This window comes from Phyllobates terribilis, unplaced genomic scaffold, assembly GCF_046119375.1.
Source record: "Phyllobates terribilis strain yellow unplaced genomic scaffold, ASM4611937v1 Scaffold_2__4_contigs__length_985480577, whole genome shotgun sequence".
In the NCBI taxonomy this organism is placed as follows: Eukaryota; Metazoa; Chordata; class Amphibia; order Anura; family Dendrobatidae; genus Phyllobates; species Phyllobates terribilis.
In genome coordinates this window covers 175,385,049-175,402,755 of record NW_027362762.1, presented here as the reverse complement: position 1 = coordinate 175,402,755, position 17,707 = coordinate 175,385,049, and the positions used below count along the sequence as shown (strand labels likewise).

General features: G+C 46.7%; 1 protein-coding gene across 2 annotated transcripts in view; it reads left to right on the top strand.

The window, feature by feature from the left end:
• Positions 1-4,007: 4,007 nt before the first annotated feature.
• MARS1 (methionyl-tRNA synthetase 1) overlaps positions 4,008-17,707 on the top strand; it is a 50,271-nt gene continuing 36,571 nt past the window's right edge. Inside the window, exons 1-8 of one of the 2 annotated variants that reach the window (XM_073663312.1) lie at positions 4,008-4,268; positions 8,740-8,830; positions 13,917-13,995; positions 14,103-14,231; positions 14,746-14,821; positions 15,670-15,842; positions 16,603-16,715; positions 17,394-17,510. In XM_073663312.1, the coding sequence (XP_073519413.1) occupies positions 4,166-4,268; positions 8,740-8,830; positions 13,917-13,995; positions 14,103-14,231; positions 14,746-14,821; positions 15,670-15,842; positions 16,603-16,715; positions 17,394-17,510 (881 nt within the window). In that variant the 5' untranslated portion in view covers positions 4,008-4,165. The remainder of the gene's footprint in view (positions 4,269-8,739; positions 8,831-13,916; positions 13,996-14,102; positions 14,232-14,745; positions 14,822-15,669; positions 15,843-16,602; positions 16,716-17,393; positions 17,511-17,707) is intronic. The other variant, XM_073663314.1, reaches the window with a different exon arrangement.

The window sequence follows — 17,707 nt, the reverse complement described above, 5'->3', positions numbered from 1 at the left end:
TGGGATTTCTAGAAATCCTGTGTCCACTATGTGTATCTGGGCACCTGCGGATCATCCGCGGAAATGGACATGCGGCACGTCTTTCCAGACCGCAGAGTGTCAATTTCTCTTTCGAGTCCGCATGCAGGCTTTTCCCATAAACCTAACCTCTATGAGGAAAGTCTGCAGGTGAAGAAAAAAAAATGGCGCCACTCATTTGCATAAAATGCAGAAACTGCCGCCGGCTATTCCAGAGCATTGGGGCCGCAGGCTGGTACACAGTACACATCGTGGGCACATCCCCTAAAGCACTCAAATTGTAACTATTGTCTTAATGTTTATTTTATAAATCAATAGTACACATGAAAATAAGAACATTTGTAATATATCTTATTAGAGAAATCTGGTCTAAAATGTAAAATAACCCCTGGAGGCAGATTCTCCTACAGATCAGTGTCCGGCCCATAGTCTTGAACTGCATTTACATTTTACATTGAATCACTGATATCAAGGTATCATTTTATTCAACTTCCTACCACCTACTTGTCCATATAGATGGCTTTGGAGGGACGATCCTACTGACAAATCAGTATGTGTAGTGTAAATATAGTCTATAAGTTAAAGGGTTATTCCTGACTTTAAGACTTATCACCATACACAATGTAAGTGTAACTTTTCGATCAGAGGAGATCTGACAACTGAGACCCCCACCAATCCTGAGAACAGGGTTTTAACATGCCCTTTCAAAATGGAGCTGAATCCATTCTCTATTGGACTGCCGGAGATGGCCAGATATAGCATTTGGCTTTTTCTGGAAGTCCTATGAACAATGAATAGAGCAGCAGAGAACATGCAGCCACTGCTTCACTCCGACATGGCATTTCACAGCCCGGGTTCTTGGGACCGGTGGGGATCCCAGCAGGTGGACCCCACCAATTACAAAGTTATCTTGTATAACATTAAAGTTTTGAAATAGCCCAACTTCATCCATCCAATGGAGACCTAATTACAGAACAATGCAGCCTCCTATGGTGACAGCAGCCAGATGTTGACAGTGTATGGGATGGCAAACCACCGCTACGTCATACAGTTTATTGGCCGCCCCGGGGTACTGCAGATCAGCACCACCGCTCCGTCATACAGTTTATTGGCCGCCCCGGGGTACTGCAGATCAGCACCACCGCTCTGTCGTACAGTTTAGTGGCCGCCCCTGAGTACTGCATATCAGCACCATCGCTCAGTTATAGTTTCGTTGCTGTCCCGGGGTCCTGCAGATCAGCACCATCACTCCGTCATACAGTGTAGTGGCTGCCCCTGGGTACTGCAGATCAGCACCATCGCCCAGTTATATAGTTTAGTGGCTGCCCCTGGGGGACTGCAGATCAGCACCACCACCCCATCATACAGCTTAGTGGCTGCCCCTGAGCACTGCAGATCATCACCACTGCTCAGTCATACAGTTTAGCGGCTGTCCCGAGGTACTGCAGATCAGCACCACCGCTTCGTCATACAGTTGAGTGGCTGTCCCGGGGTACTGCAGATCAGCACCACCGGTGTGTGATAGTTTAGTGGCCGCCCCAACATACTGCAGAGGAGCACCACCACTCCGTTATACAGTCTAGCCGCTGCCCCTGGGTACTGCATATCAACACCGTCGCTCAGTTATACAGTTTAGCGGTTGTCCCGGGGTACTGCAGAGCAGCACCACCACTCCGTCATACAGTTTAGTGGCTGCCCCAGGGTACTGCAGATTAGCACCACCGCTCCATCATACAGTTTAGTGGCTGTCCCGGGGTACTGCAGATCAGCACCACCGTTCCATCATACAGCTTAGTGGCTGCCCCTGAGTACGGCAGATCAGCACCACCGCTCCGTCATACAGTTCAGCGGTTGTCCCGGGGTACTGCAGATCAGCACCACCACTCCATCATACAGTTTAGTGGCTGCCCCAGGGTACTGCAGATTAGCACCACCGCTCCATCATACAGTTTAGTGGCTGTCCCGGGGTACTGCAGATCAGCACCACCGTTCCATCATACAGCTTAGTGGCTGCCCCTGAGTACGGCAGATCAGCACCACCGCTCCGTCATACAGTTCAGCGGTTGTCCCGGGGTACTGCAGATCAGCACCACCACTCCATCATACAGTTTAGTGGCTGCCCCGGGGGACTGCAGATCAGCACCACCGCTCCGTCATACAGTTTAGTGGCTGCCCTGGGGGACTGCAGATCAGCACCACCGCTCCATCATACAGCTTAGTGGCTGCCCCTGAGTACGGCAGATCAGCACCACCGCTCCGTCATACAGTTCAGCGGTTGTCCCGGGGTACTGCAGATCAGCACCACCACTCCATCATACAGTTTAGTGGCTGCCCCAGGGTACTGCAGATTAGCACCACCGCTCCATCATACAGTTTAGTGGCTGTCCCGGGGTACTGCAGATCAGCACCACCGTTCCATCATACAGCTTAGTGGCTGCCCCTGAGTACGGCAGATCAGCACCACCGCTCCGTCATACAGTTCAGCGGTTGTCCCGGGGTACTGCAGATCAGCACCACCACTCCATCATACAGTTTAGTGGCTGCCCCGGGGGACTGCAGATCAGCACCACCGCTCCATCATACAGTTTAGTGGCTGCCCCGGGGGACTGCAGATCAGCACCACCGCTCCATCATACAGCTTAGTGGCTGCCCCTGAGTACGGCAGATCAGCACCACCGCTCCGTCATACAGTTTAGTGGCTGCCCCGAGGTACTGCAGATCAGCAACACCGCTCCGTCATACAGTGTAGTGGCTGCCCCTGGGTACTGCAGATCAGCACCACCGCTCCATCATACAATTTAGTGGCGGCCCCTGGGTACGGCAGATCAGCACCATCGCCCAGTTATACAGTTTAGTGGCTGCCCCTGGGGGACTGCAGATCAGCACGACCACCCCATCATATAGCTTAGTGGATGTCCCTGAGCACTGCAGATCAGCACCACCGCTCAGTCATACAGTTTAGCGGCTGTACCGGGGTACTGCAGATCAGCACCACCGGTGTGTGATAGTTTAGTGGCTGCCCCAACATACTGCAGAGGAGCACCACCACTCCATCATACAGTCTAGCCGCTGCCCCTGGGTACTGCAGATCAGCACCACCGCTCAGTTATACAGTTTAGTGGCTGCCCCGCGGTACTGCAGATCAGCACTACAGCTCCGTCATACAGTTTAGTGACCGCCCCGGGGTACTGCAGGTCAGCACCACCGCTCCATCATACAGTTTAGTGGCTGCCCCTGAGTACGGCAGATCAGCACCACGGCTCCGTCATACAGTTTAGCGGCTGTCCCGGGGTACTGCAGATCAGAACCACCGCGCCGTCATACAGTTAAGTGGCTGTCCTGGGGTACTGCAGATCATCATCATCGATGTGTGATAGTTTGGTGGCCGCCCCTACATACTGCAGATCAGCACCACCGCTCCATCATACAGCTTAGTGGCCGCCCCGGGGTACTGCAGGTCAGCACCACCGCTCAGTCATACAGTTTTGTTGCTGCCCCTGGGTTCTGCAGAGCAGCAGCACCGATCTGATGGAGCACTGGTGTTCTGCTCCGTGCACTGTTTACATCCAGGTGCTGCTGAAGTTTATAATTAGAGATGAGCAATTTGTATTGCGCTCCCCTGGTCCAAAGTGCGGTTCTCCCTGCAGCCGGTCTCCCCTGGTATGCCAAGCATCCTGGCTGTGTTTAACGCTTTCTATGCCTTGTGATGGCCTGACGTTTCACCAGAGTGCTCTGGAAGAGTTAAATAGCCAGGGGCTGAGACTGGTGATGTACAGATCCCAGGCCTGAGTATGAGGCTGTGTGTTCTGTGCAGTACAACAACCATGGAAGACTGCAGCCGCCAGCAACACTACACACAAGCCGGAGCACAAGTGAGGACTGGCCGCCCAATCAGCAGCGCCACACGCTCAGAACCGCCCACATGCGTACAACGACGTCATTACGCTGTCGACTCTTTGCGTTGAATCATGGGAATTGTAGTTCTCGCTTAGCTGTCAAATCTGGAAAGAATTTGTAGGAAACGAGAAAGGGACTACAAATCCCATAATGTCTTGTCATCCATGTGCTTGGAGCTTTTCAGTGCGTTGCATCAGCTGTGATTGAGAGAGCCAGTGCCGGTTGTTGGTGGAGTTCTCGTAGAGCCGGCATGAAGCTGTATGTGAGTGACGGGAACCCTCACGGGTTAAAGGTCCTGGCTGCTGCCGGACTGTGGAGTGATGACGTAGAGATCCAGCGGTGTCAGCCGGACGGTAAGAGGCGCACGTGTGGCAGCTGTTGGGGCGTTGCTGATGGCTGCTCTTCACTGAAGTGAATGGGGCTGAACAGCAATATGACATAATGTGCCAAACACCTTTATTCCTCAGCTGCCAGCGCTGCGATAGATGACAGGGAGACGATTTTAAACATACTGGTGTTGGGGCTATGTGGTGGTACAAGTCGTGCACGAAAGTGGGAGAACCGAGTGAGTGCAAGCCTCAGGCGAGCTGCACACACGGGAGATCGAGAGCAGAAGCCCCATGCAAATGGCGCACGAGATAGAAAGGGGGCAGCGCATGAGAGCAAGCGAGCGCAAATGAGTAAGTGAGCAAAATTGCCAAATGAGCGCAAGCCCCAGAGCGAGTGAGCAGCGCACGCGAAAAAAAGCGAGCACAAACGGGAAAGAGAGCTTAATCCCCAAGCAAGCACAATTCAAAGATAAAGCGAGCGCAAGCCCCAGGCAAGCAGCGCATTTTAGAAAGAAGCTAGCGCAAACACTAGGCGAGTAACTCGCAAAAAAAAAGCAAGCAGCGTGCGCGAGAGAGAAGCGAGTGCAAGCCCCAGGTGAGCAGCACGCGTGTGAGAGAAGAAGCAAGTAGAGGACGCTAGAGAGTTGAAGCTGTGAGCGCAGGTCCCGGGGGAGCAGCTCACATAAAAGAAAGCGAATGTAAACACCAGGAGAGATGCATGCGTGAGAAAGCGAGCGCAAGCCCCATGAAAAGTGAGTGCAAGCCTCAGGCGTGCAGCGCACGCACGAGAGGGAAAGTGAGCAGGAAAGCAAACAGCGTACACGAGAGAAGAAGCCAGCATAAGCCCTGGCGCGCAGCGTGCACAAGAGAAGAAGCTTGCGCAAGCCCCAGAAGAGCTGAGTCTGTGAGAGAGTAGAAGCTGCGAGCGCAAGCCACAGGTGAGCAGCGCAAGAGAGAAAGCAAGCACAGGCCCCAGGTGAACAGCAAGAGAGAAAGTGCACGCAAGCCCCAGAGAAAGCAAGCAGAGCGTGAGAAAGTGAGAGCAGTCCCCAAGCGAGTGCAAGCATCAGAGAAAGAGAATGCAAGCTCCAGGTGGTTAGCATGAGAGAGAAAGCAATCGCAATTCCCAAGCGAGTGCAAGTCCCAAAGAAAGCAAGCAGAGCATGAGAAAGCGAGAGCAGTTCCTAAGCTAGCAGAAGCCCCAGGCGAGTAGCGTGAGAGACAGAAGAATTGAGCACAAGCCCCAGGCGAGTAGCGTGAGAGAGAGAAGAATTGAGCACAAGCCCCAGGTGAGTAGCGTATGCGTGTGCAAGAGAAGAAGCGAGCACAAGCCACAGACAAGTAACACACAAGGGAAGAAGAGAACAACACATGAATAAGAAAAGAAGCAAATGCAAGCCCCAGGCAAGCAGCGAGGGAAGAAGCGAGTGCAGGTGAAGAAGCAAGTGGAAGCCCCAGGCAAGCAGCACGTGAGATAAGTGAGCTCAAGTGAGTAAAGGCAAGCCCTGGCAAGTAGCACGCGTGAGAGAGAAAGCGAGCGCAAGCCCCAGAGAAAGCAAGTAGAGCATGAGAAATCGAGAGCAGTCCCCAAGCAAGCGCAAGCCCCAGACGAGTAGCGTGCAAGAAAAGAAGTGAGCACAAGCTCCAGGCAAGCAGTGCGTGCGAGAAGAACGAGCACAAGCGGCACGCAAGTAGCGCACAAGAGAAGAAGTGAGTGTGAGCTCCAGGTGAGTAGGTTGAAAGAGAAAGTGAGTTCAGGCCTCAGGCAAGCAGGAAGAGAGAAAGCAAGCGCAAGCCCCTTGGTGAGCTACACACGCTAAAGAGAGAAAAAGCGAGCGCAGGCCAAGGTGAACTGTGTGCAAGAGACAGCAGGTTTCAGGTAAGCCACACGCGAGTTAAAGAGTGTAGGACGCAGGCAAGACGCGTGTGAGAAATGGGCACAGGCCTCAGTCAGGTCATGCGCTCCAGAGTGCAAGCAAGTCCATGATTATTTTAAAACATGATAGTCAGTCAATCTGAAAAATTGCTAGAGAGAAGAAGTAAGCGCAAGCCCCAGGCGAGCAATGCATGTGAGGGAATAGAAACAGCGAGCGCAAGCCACAGGTGAACAGCACGATAGAGAAAGCAAGCAGAGTGTGAGAAAGCGAGAGCAGTCCCCAAGCGAGCGCAAGCCGCAGGCAAGCAGCGCAAGAGAAGGAGCAAGCGCAGGCGAGCAACTCACAAAAGAGAGAGAAGAACCGAGCTCAAGCCTCAGGCGAGTAGCACGCGAGAGAAGAAGATAGCTCAAGCCCCAGGCGAGCAGCACGAGAGAGAAAGCAGAGTGTGAGAAAGCGAGCGCAGTCCCCAAACGAGCGAAAGCGTCAGAGAAAGTGAATACAAGCCTCAGGCGAGTAGCGCAAGAGAGAAAGCGAATGCAAGTCCCAAGCAAATGCAAGCCCAAGAGAAAGAAAGCAGAGCGTGAGAAAGAGTGCAGTCACCAAGCGAGTGCAAGCCACAGGCAAGCTGTGCAAGAGAAGGAGCTAGCGCAAGCCCAGGCGAGTAGTGTTTGAGAGAAGTGGACATGAAGTGTGAAAGCAAGCACAAGCTCTTGAGAGAAGAAGCGAGCTCAAGCTCCAGGTGAGTAGCACGCGAGGGAAGAAGCGAGCCCAAGCGAGTAGCACGCGAGGGAAGAAGCGAGTAGCACGCGAGGGAAGAAGCGAGTAGCACGCGAGGGAAGAAGCGAGTAGCACGCGAGGGAAGAAGCGAGTAGCACGCGAGGGAAGAAGCGAGTAGCACGCGAGGGAAGAAGCGAGCCCAAGCGAGTAGCACGCGAGGGAAGAAGCGAGCCCAAGCGAGTAGCACGCGAGGGAAGAAGCGAGCAGCACGCGAGGGAAGAAGCGAGCCCAAGCGAGTAGCACGCGAGGGAAGAAGCGAGCCCAAGCGAGTAGCACGCGAGGGAAGAAGCGAGCCCAGGCGAGTAGCACGCGAGGGAAGAAGCGAGCCCAAGCCCCAGGCGAGTAGCACGCGAGGGAAGAAGCGAGCCCAAGCCCCAGGCGAGTAGCACGCGAGGGAAGAAGCGAGCCCAAGCCCCAGGCGAACTGCGTGCAAGAGAGAGCAGGCTTCAGGCAAGCCACACGCAAGTTAAAGAGTGTAGGCCTCAGGTAAGTCTCGCATGAGAAATGGGCACAGGCCTCAGTCAGGTCATGCACTCCAGAGTGCAAACAAGTCCATGATTATTTTAAAACATGATAGTCAGCAAATCTGGAAAATTACTAGAACCTTTAAGTTATCCAAGTAGTCATGAAAACTATCAATCGCTGTAAAAATGGCTCTCAAGAGGACCACCCCAGGAGAGGAAAGCCAAGAATTATACCACGAAAGATAAGTTAATTTGAGTTACCAGTCTCAGAAAATGCACATTGACAACACCTCCGATAACAGCCCTCATAAACGATGAAGCAGACACATCTCAACATCATCTGTTCAGAGGAGACTGCGAGAAGCAGACTTTTATGATCAAATTTATGTAAAGAAGCCACTACTGAAGACCACAAACAAGAAGAGACTTATTAGGGCCAAAAAACTCTGGATATCAGATTAGTGAAATCTGTACTGCGTTCTGAGGAGTAAAAGTTTTAGATTTTTGGTACCAACCACAATGTCTTTGAGAGACGTAGAAAAGGTGAGCAGATGGCTTTTGTTGAACCATCAGTTGTGTTACATCAGCCTGCAGGTCTTTGTCCTATGTGACCTAGACCCGATCTCAACCCAATTGAGATTTTGGATAAGTTGGACCTCAGGGTGAAGGCAAGTAGCTAAGAAGTGCTCAGCACACCTGAGAACTCCTAGACCGTTTGAGAGCCATTCCATGAAGCTGCTTCAGAGAGTGCCAAGGGGATGTAAATGCTCTCATCAGAGTAAAAGATGGAAACTTTGAGGAATCTAAGGGTTGAACACATTCTATTCTGTTTTTTGTTTCACACATCTTTGTTTACTACTCGTGTCCCTTCGTGGTTTTGCTGCCTTAATTCTGAATCTACAATGTGCACACTCCAATAAGAATAGGTGTATCCAAACTTTTCACTGGTACTGTATGTTTAAAATTGTAGATTGTGAGCAGTCAAATCTGGAGATTCCCTTCAAGCCAAACTTATTGATGCCACCCTATGTCTATTATGCTTCTATGTCTGCATTGGTAAACTATTGCTCGAAGTGGTTTACATAAGAGGATAAATATGTGAATGTAGTATTACAATCTCAAGAGGTACAAATCAAGTCACAAGATGGAGAGAGGAGCTGGAGCTGCACACGGAGGGGAGAGGAGATTGGTGCTTTAGAAAAACTTTGAAATGTTTTTTTTTTATATAAAGTACGAGGGTAATTGTTTTTACTTGTGACCCCCTGTGCATCTAATTAACAACTTGAATAGATACAATGCAACATGTATATCTATATATTTATATATTTTATGTATTAATATAAAAAATAACTTTTTTTTTTATATTTTTTTTAATAGAAAAAGTTGTGCCCTTCTTGTCACAAGCAAAACTGCCAGCACTAGAGCTTAATAATGGGAATTACCTGTTCTCTGCCAATGCGATTTGCAGGTGAGTACTGACAGCATTCAGTCCATGATCTGTACTTCATTTCTGCCTATCTAGTGGGTACTTTGGGGTTTTTTACAGTGAAGGAAATAAGTATTTGATCTCTTGCTGTTTTTGTAAGTTTGCCCACTGACAAAGACTTGAACAGTCTATAATTTTAAGGGTAGGTTCATTTTAACATTGAGAGACAGAATATCGAAAAAAAATCAAGAAACTCATTGTATAAATTAGATAAATTTATTTGCATTTTGCAGTGAGAAATAAGTATTTGATCCCTCTGGCAAACAACACTTAAAGGGGTATTCCCATCTCCAAGTTCCTATCCCAATATGTAATAGGTGTAATAATAATATTAGCAAATATCTCCAATTAGAAATGTAGTATATTTTTTCTGATTTGCTATGTCTCTTTCCTCATGTGCAGGCATTGCAGGACCTTGGGTATCCATGGTTACGTCCACTGATAAAGTCACAGTTAATTAGCTAGTTGCTAGTGGTCGTAACCATGGATACCTAAGGTCCTGCAATGCCTGCACATGAGGTAAGAGAGATAGTGAATCAAAAATACTATACTACATTTCTAATTGGAGGTATTTGCTAATATTATTATTACACCTACTACATATTGGGATAGGATCTTGGAGATGGGAATACCCCTTTAATACTTGGTGGCAAAACCCTTGTTGGCAAGCACAGTAGTCAGACTTTTTTTGTAGTTGATGATGAGGTTTGCGCACATGTCAGGAGGAATTTTGGTCTACTCCTCTTTGCAGATCATCTCTAAATCATTCAGATTTTGAGGCTGTCGCTTGGCAACTCGGAGCTTCATCTCCCTCCATAAGTTTTCTATGGGATTAAGGTCTGGAGACTGGCTAGTCCACTCCATGACCTTAATATGCTTCTTTTTGAGCCACTCCTTTGTTGCCTTGGCTGTATGTTTTGGGTCATTGTCTTGCTGGAAGACCCAGCCATGAGCCATTTTTAATGTCCTGGCGGAGTGAAGGAGGTTGTCACTAAGGATTTTACGGTACATGGCTCCATCCATTCTCCCATTGATGCGGTGAAGTAGTCCTGTGCCCTTAGCAGAGAAACACCCCCAAAACATAATGTTTCCACCACCATGCTTGACAGTGGGGACGGTGTTCTTCGGGTCATAGGCAGCATTTCTCTTCCTCCAAACACGGCGAGTTGAGTTAATGCCAAAGAGCTCAATTTTTGTCTCATCTGACGACAGCACCTTCTCCCAATAACTCACAGAATCATCCAGGTGTTCATGGGCAAACTTCCAACGGGCCTGCACATGTGCCTTCTTGAGCAGGGGGACCTTGCGGGCACTCCAGGATTTTAAACCTTTAAGGCATAATGTGTTACCAATGGTTTTCTTGGTGACTGTGGTCCCAGCTGCCTTGAGATCATTAACAAGTTCCCCCTGTGTAGTTTTAGGCTGATCTCTCACCTTCCTCATGATCAAGGATACCCCACGAGGTGAGATTTTGCATGGTGCCCCAGATCGATGTCGATTGACAGTCATTTTGGATTTCTTCCATTTTCTTACTATTGCACCAACAGTTGTCCTTCTCACCCAGCGTCCTACTTATGGTTTTGTAGCCCATTCCAGCTTTGTGTTTTTCTATGATCTTGTCCCTGACATCCTTAGAAGGCTCTTTGGTCTTGCCCATGTTGTAGAGGTTAGAGTCTGACTGATTAATTGAGTCTGTGGACAGGAGTCTTTTATACAGGTGACTATGTAAGACAGCTGTCTTTAATGAAGGTAATGAGTTGATTAGGAGCGTCTAACTGGTCTGTAGGAGCCAGAACTCATAATGGTTTGTAGGGGATCAAATACTTATTTCTCACTGCAAAATGCAAATATATTTATCTAATTTATACAATGTGATTTTCTTTTTTTTATATTCTATCTCTCAATGTTAAAATTAACCTACCCTTAAAATTATAGACTGTTCATGTCTTTGTCAGTGGGCAAACTTACAAAAAAAGCAAGAGATCAAATAATTATTTCCTTCACTGTATATGGGTATAAGATCATGTATCTGTTTAACTTTTTGGCATCAGATTTTTTTAAGCATATTTCCACCTATAAATACAGTTCACGTAGAAACAACCTATATACAACAATAAATAACTTTGTAAATATGTTGCATAACTATATATTTTTCTGATCCAGAGCTACAGCATGTATTATGTTCACACGTTGAGTATTTCCAGCAAATTTTCCTGCACCAAAAACAGTGTGTTGGCAGAAAAAACACATTTTTACATGTGTTTTTTATGCATTTTTACTTGTCGTCTTCTCATTCGTTTGATTAGGTGAAATTTGCTGAAAGAATTGCCATGCTGCAGATGCCAAAAAATGCTTTGATTCAAATCCGCAAGGAAAAATTAAGCAGCATGTGCGTGAGATATCAGACAACAAATTCACTTTGCTGGTACTGTAAAGTGTAGAGTTTTTTTTACCTATGAAAAATGCGCGGAAAAAAACTCAGCATGTGAACAAGCCCTTAAATTTCAGTTCTGAAATCTCCCATTATTCCTGATTGCCTCAATTTGAAGTGTCAGAATCTCTCCATGTAATGTACTCTCATATATGTAAACTAAATGTATGGAGCTCAGATTATCCATCAGTCATGTGTCTGACAAGAATGTGTAAGAACCAGCAGAACTATGGATCCAGTTCTGTAAGAATCTGTACAAGAAAAGGAATGCAATGTAATTGAAAAGTTATACCACTTTTTTCTAAGATTAAAGTTAGATACACAGTGTGCAAAATTATTAGGCAATTTGTATTTTTGATGATTACTTTTATTATTGAGCAACTAAAGTGCTGTCTGTCAATCCAAAAGGTTAATAAAGCTGGATATTTTAAAGCCCCACTCCAGCGTATTTTTTATTTATTTCAGCGCTGGAGTGGTGCACCTAGTCTTATACTCACCAGCTGTCATTTTCAGCTGTTCCCAATGCCGCTCCAGTCAGTCCATAAAATCTTTGAAAAATTCTGTGTCTTGTGGTGGTCGGGTTTCAGCCTTCCTTACCTCGGCCATGTCTCTGAGCACTGAACACCTTGTACTTCTGGGCCTCCAGGGAGGCTGCAGTCCTGGAATATGACAGCACTAGAGGATAATGGGTTCCTGGTGGCTTCACCTTTTGTTTATTCTCAATTCTTTGCCAGTTAATGTGCATCTTTTTTTGCAATCCTAATGAGTATTTGTAACAGATCTTATGATGGTTCTGTTATCGCGCCCCAATGTCAGAGCAATTTCTATAGTGCTTTTAACAATTTGTGTCTTTAATTTAGAGTCAGTTAAATCCCTTTTTGGCCCATTTTGCCTGAGGAAAACTAACAATTCTGCACACCTTGATAAAGGGTATTACCGTATTTTTCGGACTATAAGACACACTTTTTGCTTCCAAAATTTTTGAGGAAAATGGGGGGTGCATCTTATAGTTGAATATTCCCATGGGCATGGGGAGGGGTGAATATTCATTCCCTTTAATAGCGGGCACACGCGATTGCACGGCAGTAGCAGGAGCCATGTTGCGGCTACGCTGTGTGCCGCTATTAAGGAGCATGAAGTCATTGCTCCCCGCGCACACAGTTCCGGCATGGGGAGCAGTGACTTCCAGCAGTTGATTTCTCCTTGTGAGCCGTGCATGGCAGTGACGCCATGCGCGGCTCACATGGTGAGATCAGTGTGGGCAGACTGGACGCAGTGCTGGAGGAGAGAGAAGAAAGGTGAGTAGGAGTGTTTATTTTTTTATGTGCAGCGTGATGGGGATTAGGGGGACCATGCATACCAGGATAAGGATGAGGGAGCCATACGTACCAGGGTAAGGATGAGGGGTGCCATGCATACCAGGATAAGGATGAGGGGGCCATACATACCAGGATAAGGATGAGGGGGCCATGCACACCAGGATAGGGATGAGGGGGCCATGCATACTAGATAAGGATGACGGTGCCATGCACACCAGGATAGAGATGAGGGATGTCATGCATACCAGGATAGGGATGAGGGATGTCATGCATACCAGGATAGGGATGAGGGATGTCATGCATACCAGGATAGGGATGAGGGATGTCATGCATACCAGGATAGGGATGAGGGATGTCATGCATACCAGGATAGGGATGAGGGGCTACCATGCATACCAGGATAGGGATGAGGGGCTACCATGCATACCAGGATAGGGATTAGGGGCTACCATGCATACCAGGATAGGGATTAGGGGCTACCATGCATACCAGGATAGGGATGAGGGGTGCCATGCATACCAGGATGGGGATTGCTATGCCATGCATATCAAGATGGGGATGAGGGATGCCATGCATACCAGGATGGGGATGGGGGCCATGTATAATAGGAAGGGGGGCATATATACCAGGATGGGGGATGATATCAGAATTGGGGGACATTACCCCTATACAAGTGTCAGCAGCAGACCCACTTAACAGTGATTGTGACCACATTTTCTGCTTAAATTTTTTTTCTATTTTCCTCCTCTAAAACCTAGGTGCGTCTTGTGGTCCGATGCGCCTTATAGTCTGAAAAATACGCTAATATCCTTAGGCCTCACCCTCCTCATCACACAAGAACACATCACCTGATCTGTGTCATCCAATAAGCATTCAAGTTTACACAGCTTTGAGTTATAAAAGCTGCATACAAATAATGATACGGTCACAATACTCACTGCCTAATAATTTTGCACACAGAGTATAAACTATTTTCTGAGGTGGTCCTATATGCTATAAATGGTTCAGCCTTGTACAGGTTACTTAACAGTTCTCTCTTGTCGATACCTGAAATGGTCTTATGGGATTGTGAGTTTTAGGCCCCGTTCACACAATCAGTATTTGGTCAGTATTTTACCTCAGTATTTGTAAGCTAAAACCAGGAGTGGAACAATCAGAGGAAAAGTCTAATAGAAACACGTCCCCACCTCTGTATTTATCACCCACTGCTGGTTTTGGATTACAAATACTGAGGTAAAAAACTCACCAAATACTGAAAGTGTGAACGGGGCTTTTTATTGTATGTCACCAATGTGTTTTGCTTTCTCTGCTTCTATAGGTATTTTTCATTGGCAGCTGGGAAGGAGCAGGATGACCTGAATAATCAGTGGGTGGAATGGGAGGCCACAGAGCTTCAGGCGAGTTTCTCCAGCCTGATCATACTCAGCTTCCAGCTTTTTTCACCAGTCCAGTTTCTATTATTTCTTTTCTGTAACCTAATCCTCTATGTGTTTTACATCTCTAGCCAGGCGTCTCTGCGGCGTTGCATGCGAACATTATGCAGGGGAAGAAAAGGGAAGAAACTCTAGCATTTGTTGGACGTCAACTGGGACATATTTCTCAAAGTCTTGCTAAGAAATCCTATCTTACAGGCGTGAGTACAGCTCGGGATTATATTGCCTCTTCTGACACATCTTCTGTATATATCTCGGGTTGTTCATCTGTCACTCACACAATTCTTCTTCTAGATGAGATTTAATCTGTTAGATTAGATATGTCATCAATGTCTGTTTGTTGTCAGACATCACCTTCTCCAGCTCTATAATGGGCGCAATGTTGTGTCTCCTGTTGTCCATTATTTTTATATTTTATTTTACTCCGTTATAAAGCGCCATTAAATCCTCAGTGCTTTACAGACATTATCATCACTGTCCCCATTCACAATCTAGATTCCCTATCACTATATCTTTAGAGTGTGGGATAAAACCGGAGGAAACCCCCGCAAACACAGGGAGAACATACAAACTTCTTGCAGATGCTGTCCTTGGTGGGATTTGAACCCAGGACCCCAGCGCTGCAAGACTACAGTGCTAACCACTGAGCCACCGTGCTGCCATCTATTATGAGGCCAGTGTGACTTTGCTGATTTCAGTCTTTGCTGTCTATAGGATGCAGTGTCTGTTGCTGACATCGTGGTGTGGGGCGCCATTTTTCCTATTATTTCTGATGTGTCTGCTCTTTCCGGTAAGTTTCAGATTTAAACATTATACAATGTTTTTTACTAATTGGAATAGCAATGAACTAAGAAGCTAACCTGTCTAAAAAAAAATGGGTTATGAGCAACTCTGTGAGATATTAGTGAGGCACTCGTACTGAAGAGACAGCCGCTCTACATTGTTGTCTAAGCCAATACGTGGGCAGCGAGAGGTCGTCTACTGAGCCATTGGGTAAAGTATAAGAGTCTTTTACCAGCTTTACAAACACCTAGTTGGAAGGTTACTTGTATCCATGCTCCAGCGCTCGTTCCCGTAGTCCCTTGGACAATGCTTGGAGCGAAGTTGCACATAGCCGACCACCAGTCCACTCAGGAGACCTTTTTATGGAAATGGATGTGGGTCCAAGAGGTCCTCTGTGGAGATAACTTACAAACCTAGTACAAACCCTTCAAGGGCTATTTAAAAATAATGTATTTTATGGTCTCAGCCCCTGTAATATTTTAATCCCTAGACGTCCAAACCAAAGATATACTTCATGTATATTACTCGGCTCAGAGCATGTGCGTTTGTTCATTGCCTTATTTAGGAAGTAGCTGCAAATAATATCTGACGGCAGGCGGCCTCCTCTCCATATAGATGATCATTTCTGGCTTCTGCTGCCAATGCTTCTTTATGTATACCTGGTATTGCGTAGCTGCCTGTTCACACCAGCCAACTCGTATTCATGTAGTGACAGTATATATGAAGATCTGTCATTTTCCCAGAAGGTTCGATGATATATTCCCCTGGTCTAGGTATATAAATACCTCTGTGACTTCTGTATGTGACTCCTTGTCGGAGGGATTTGACAGTAGTGATTTTTTTTTTTTTTTGCAGAAGATTTGGATTCATTAAAGAATTGGTTTATAAAGGTGACGGAGTTGGAGCCGTGTCAAAAAGCTGCAGAATCAATTCTCAAAGGCCAGGGACCTTCAGCATTTAAAGCTTATCTTCAGAAACTGCCCGCACCCGTTTTCCTGTCCGAGATCTCTGCCTGCAATGATCAGGAGGTGAGCATCCAACAATTTTTATGGAGACTTTTCTATGAGCATACATTCAGTGTGAATAATGGCTCTCTTATTAATAATATTTCATTTTATTAGTTATTAGGCATTATATAAGTAAATTGTCTCAATTAATTAATGGGGTTGTCTGGAGCTGCTCACTACTGCATAAGGAGCTGAGTGGTTCTGATGACTTGGCGTCTGCAAATAAACGGTGGGACGTGTACCGGTAGATAGGTGCAGACTCCTGATGCAAAAGGGAGCTGTGCCATACAATCACTTTAGATAACATTATCCTTACTAATTGCTCTTAAAGAGGTTGTCCACTACTTTTATATTGATGGCCTATTCTTAGGATAGGTAATCAATGTCTGATTGGCCGGGGTCTGACACCCAGCACCCCCGCCGATCAGCAGCTGTCGATGGCGGAGGCGGCCGGCCAAAAGTACTCACTTGCGGAGCTGGCCATCTAGCTGTAGTGGCCGGGGCTTGGCACTGCACATCCGCCTCCTATTGAGTTGAATTGGAGACGGATGTGTAGTATCCTGCGATGGCCACTACAAGTAGACGGCCAGCGGCCACCGCCGTCGATAACAGCTGATTGGCGGGGGTCCCGGGTGTCTGACCCCGGCCGATCAGACATTGATGACCAATCCTAAAGATAGGGCATCAATGTAAAAGTAGTGGACAACCTCTTTAATATGTTCCTGTCTCCTGATTTGTTTGATTACACACCACAATATATACAGACTTTTCTTTTTTCCAGTTGGCAGATTCAGCAGTCCAAACGTTCTCTGAGGAGGATATTGCCGCTGCTACATCCTCTTGGTCCAAAGGTCTTACAGATGCTCCAAGTCCAAAACTTAGGCCGCACCCTATGTGAGTCGTGGCTGTATAATTACATTGTGCTATATAATTTATCATTCACAAAGTGTGCTTTACAAAGAGAGAAGTAGATATCATTCAATTAGAATTTAGTATAGTTCATTTCCAATTCTGATATTTGGCTTGAAATGGTGATATTACATACTGCAGAAATCTGAACTGTTCGAATGTGATCTAACCTGGATATCCAATGTCTATGGTAAACTATGATACCAGTGTAAAAGGGGTCAATGGCGCCAATTCATCAAGACTGGCATTGTCCGGGACCGTGTGCTGGAGTCTGATGCTCCTGATTCATTAAGAGGCGTCTGAAAAGTAGCTTTTGCCTCATTGCCCCTTTAAACAAATTGAAACAAAGTAATATATCTGGTGTACAGAACACCACAGCTCATCATGAATTAGATTAGCTTTGGTGTCTCTCCCCCTGTCCCACCCCAGTGTGCCAAAAGAAAGTTTTTGCACAACTCTGCATTGCGCAAAAATGTTGCAGCTTATGCCAGAATTCTGGCTTAATCGCTTTGATGAATCGGGGCCTAAATATGTTTTTTGGTTTCTGAGAAGAGATAGAGACGTGTTATCAGATTATGCAATGGCATTGAACAATGCTCAGATTGTAAGCTGGCTTTAATTGTCCTATAAGACACGTACATGAGGTGCTCTTTCTCACCATAGACTTCCTAGAGACGGAGAGAAGAATGTTTTGATCACCAGCGCCCTGCCCTACGTGAACAACGTTCCTCACTTGGGAAACATCATTGGCTCCGTACTCAGTGCTGATGTCTTTGCCAGGTGAGATTGTCCATATGACATGGGGGTTATATTGTTGATGATGCTCAGATCTCCACTTCTGATTGCCCATCAGTGCCTTTACTGGCATAAATAGGTCATCTACTTTACAAAACCTACTACTTTCATATGTCTATAAGGGAGTTCTCCGTCATAGTGGTGACGCTCATCCAGGATCCTCATTTATTAGAGATCCATGT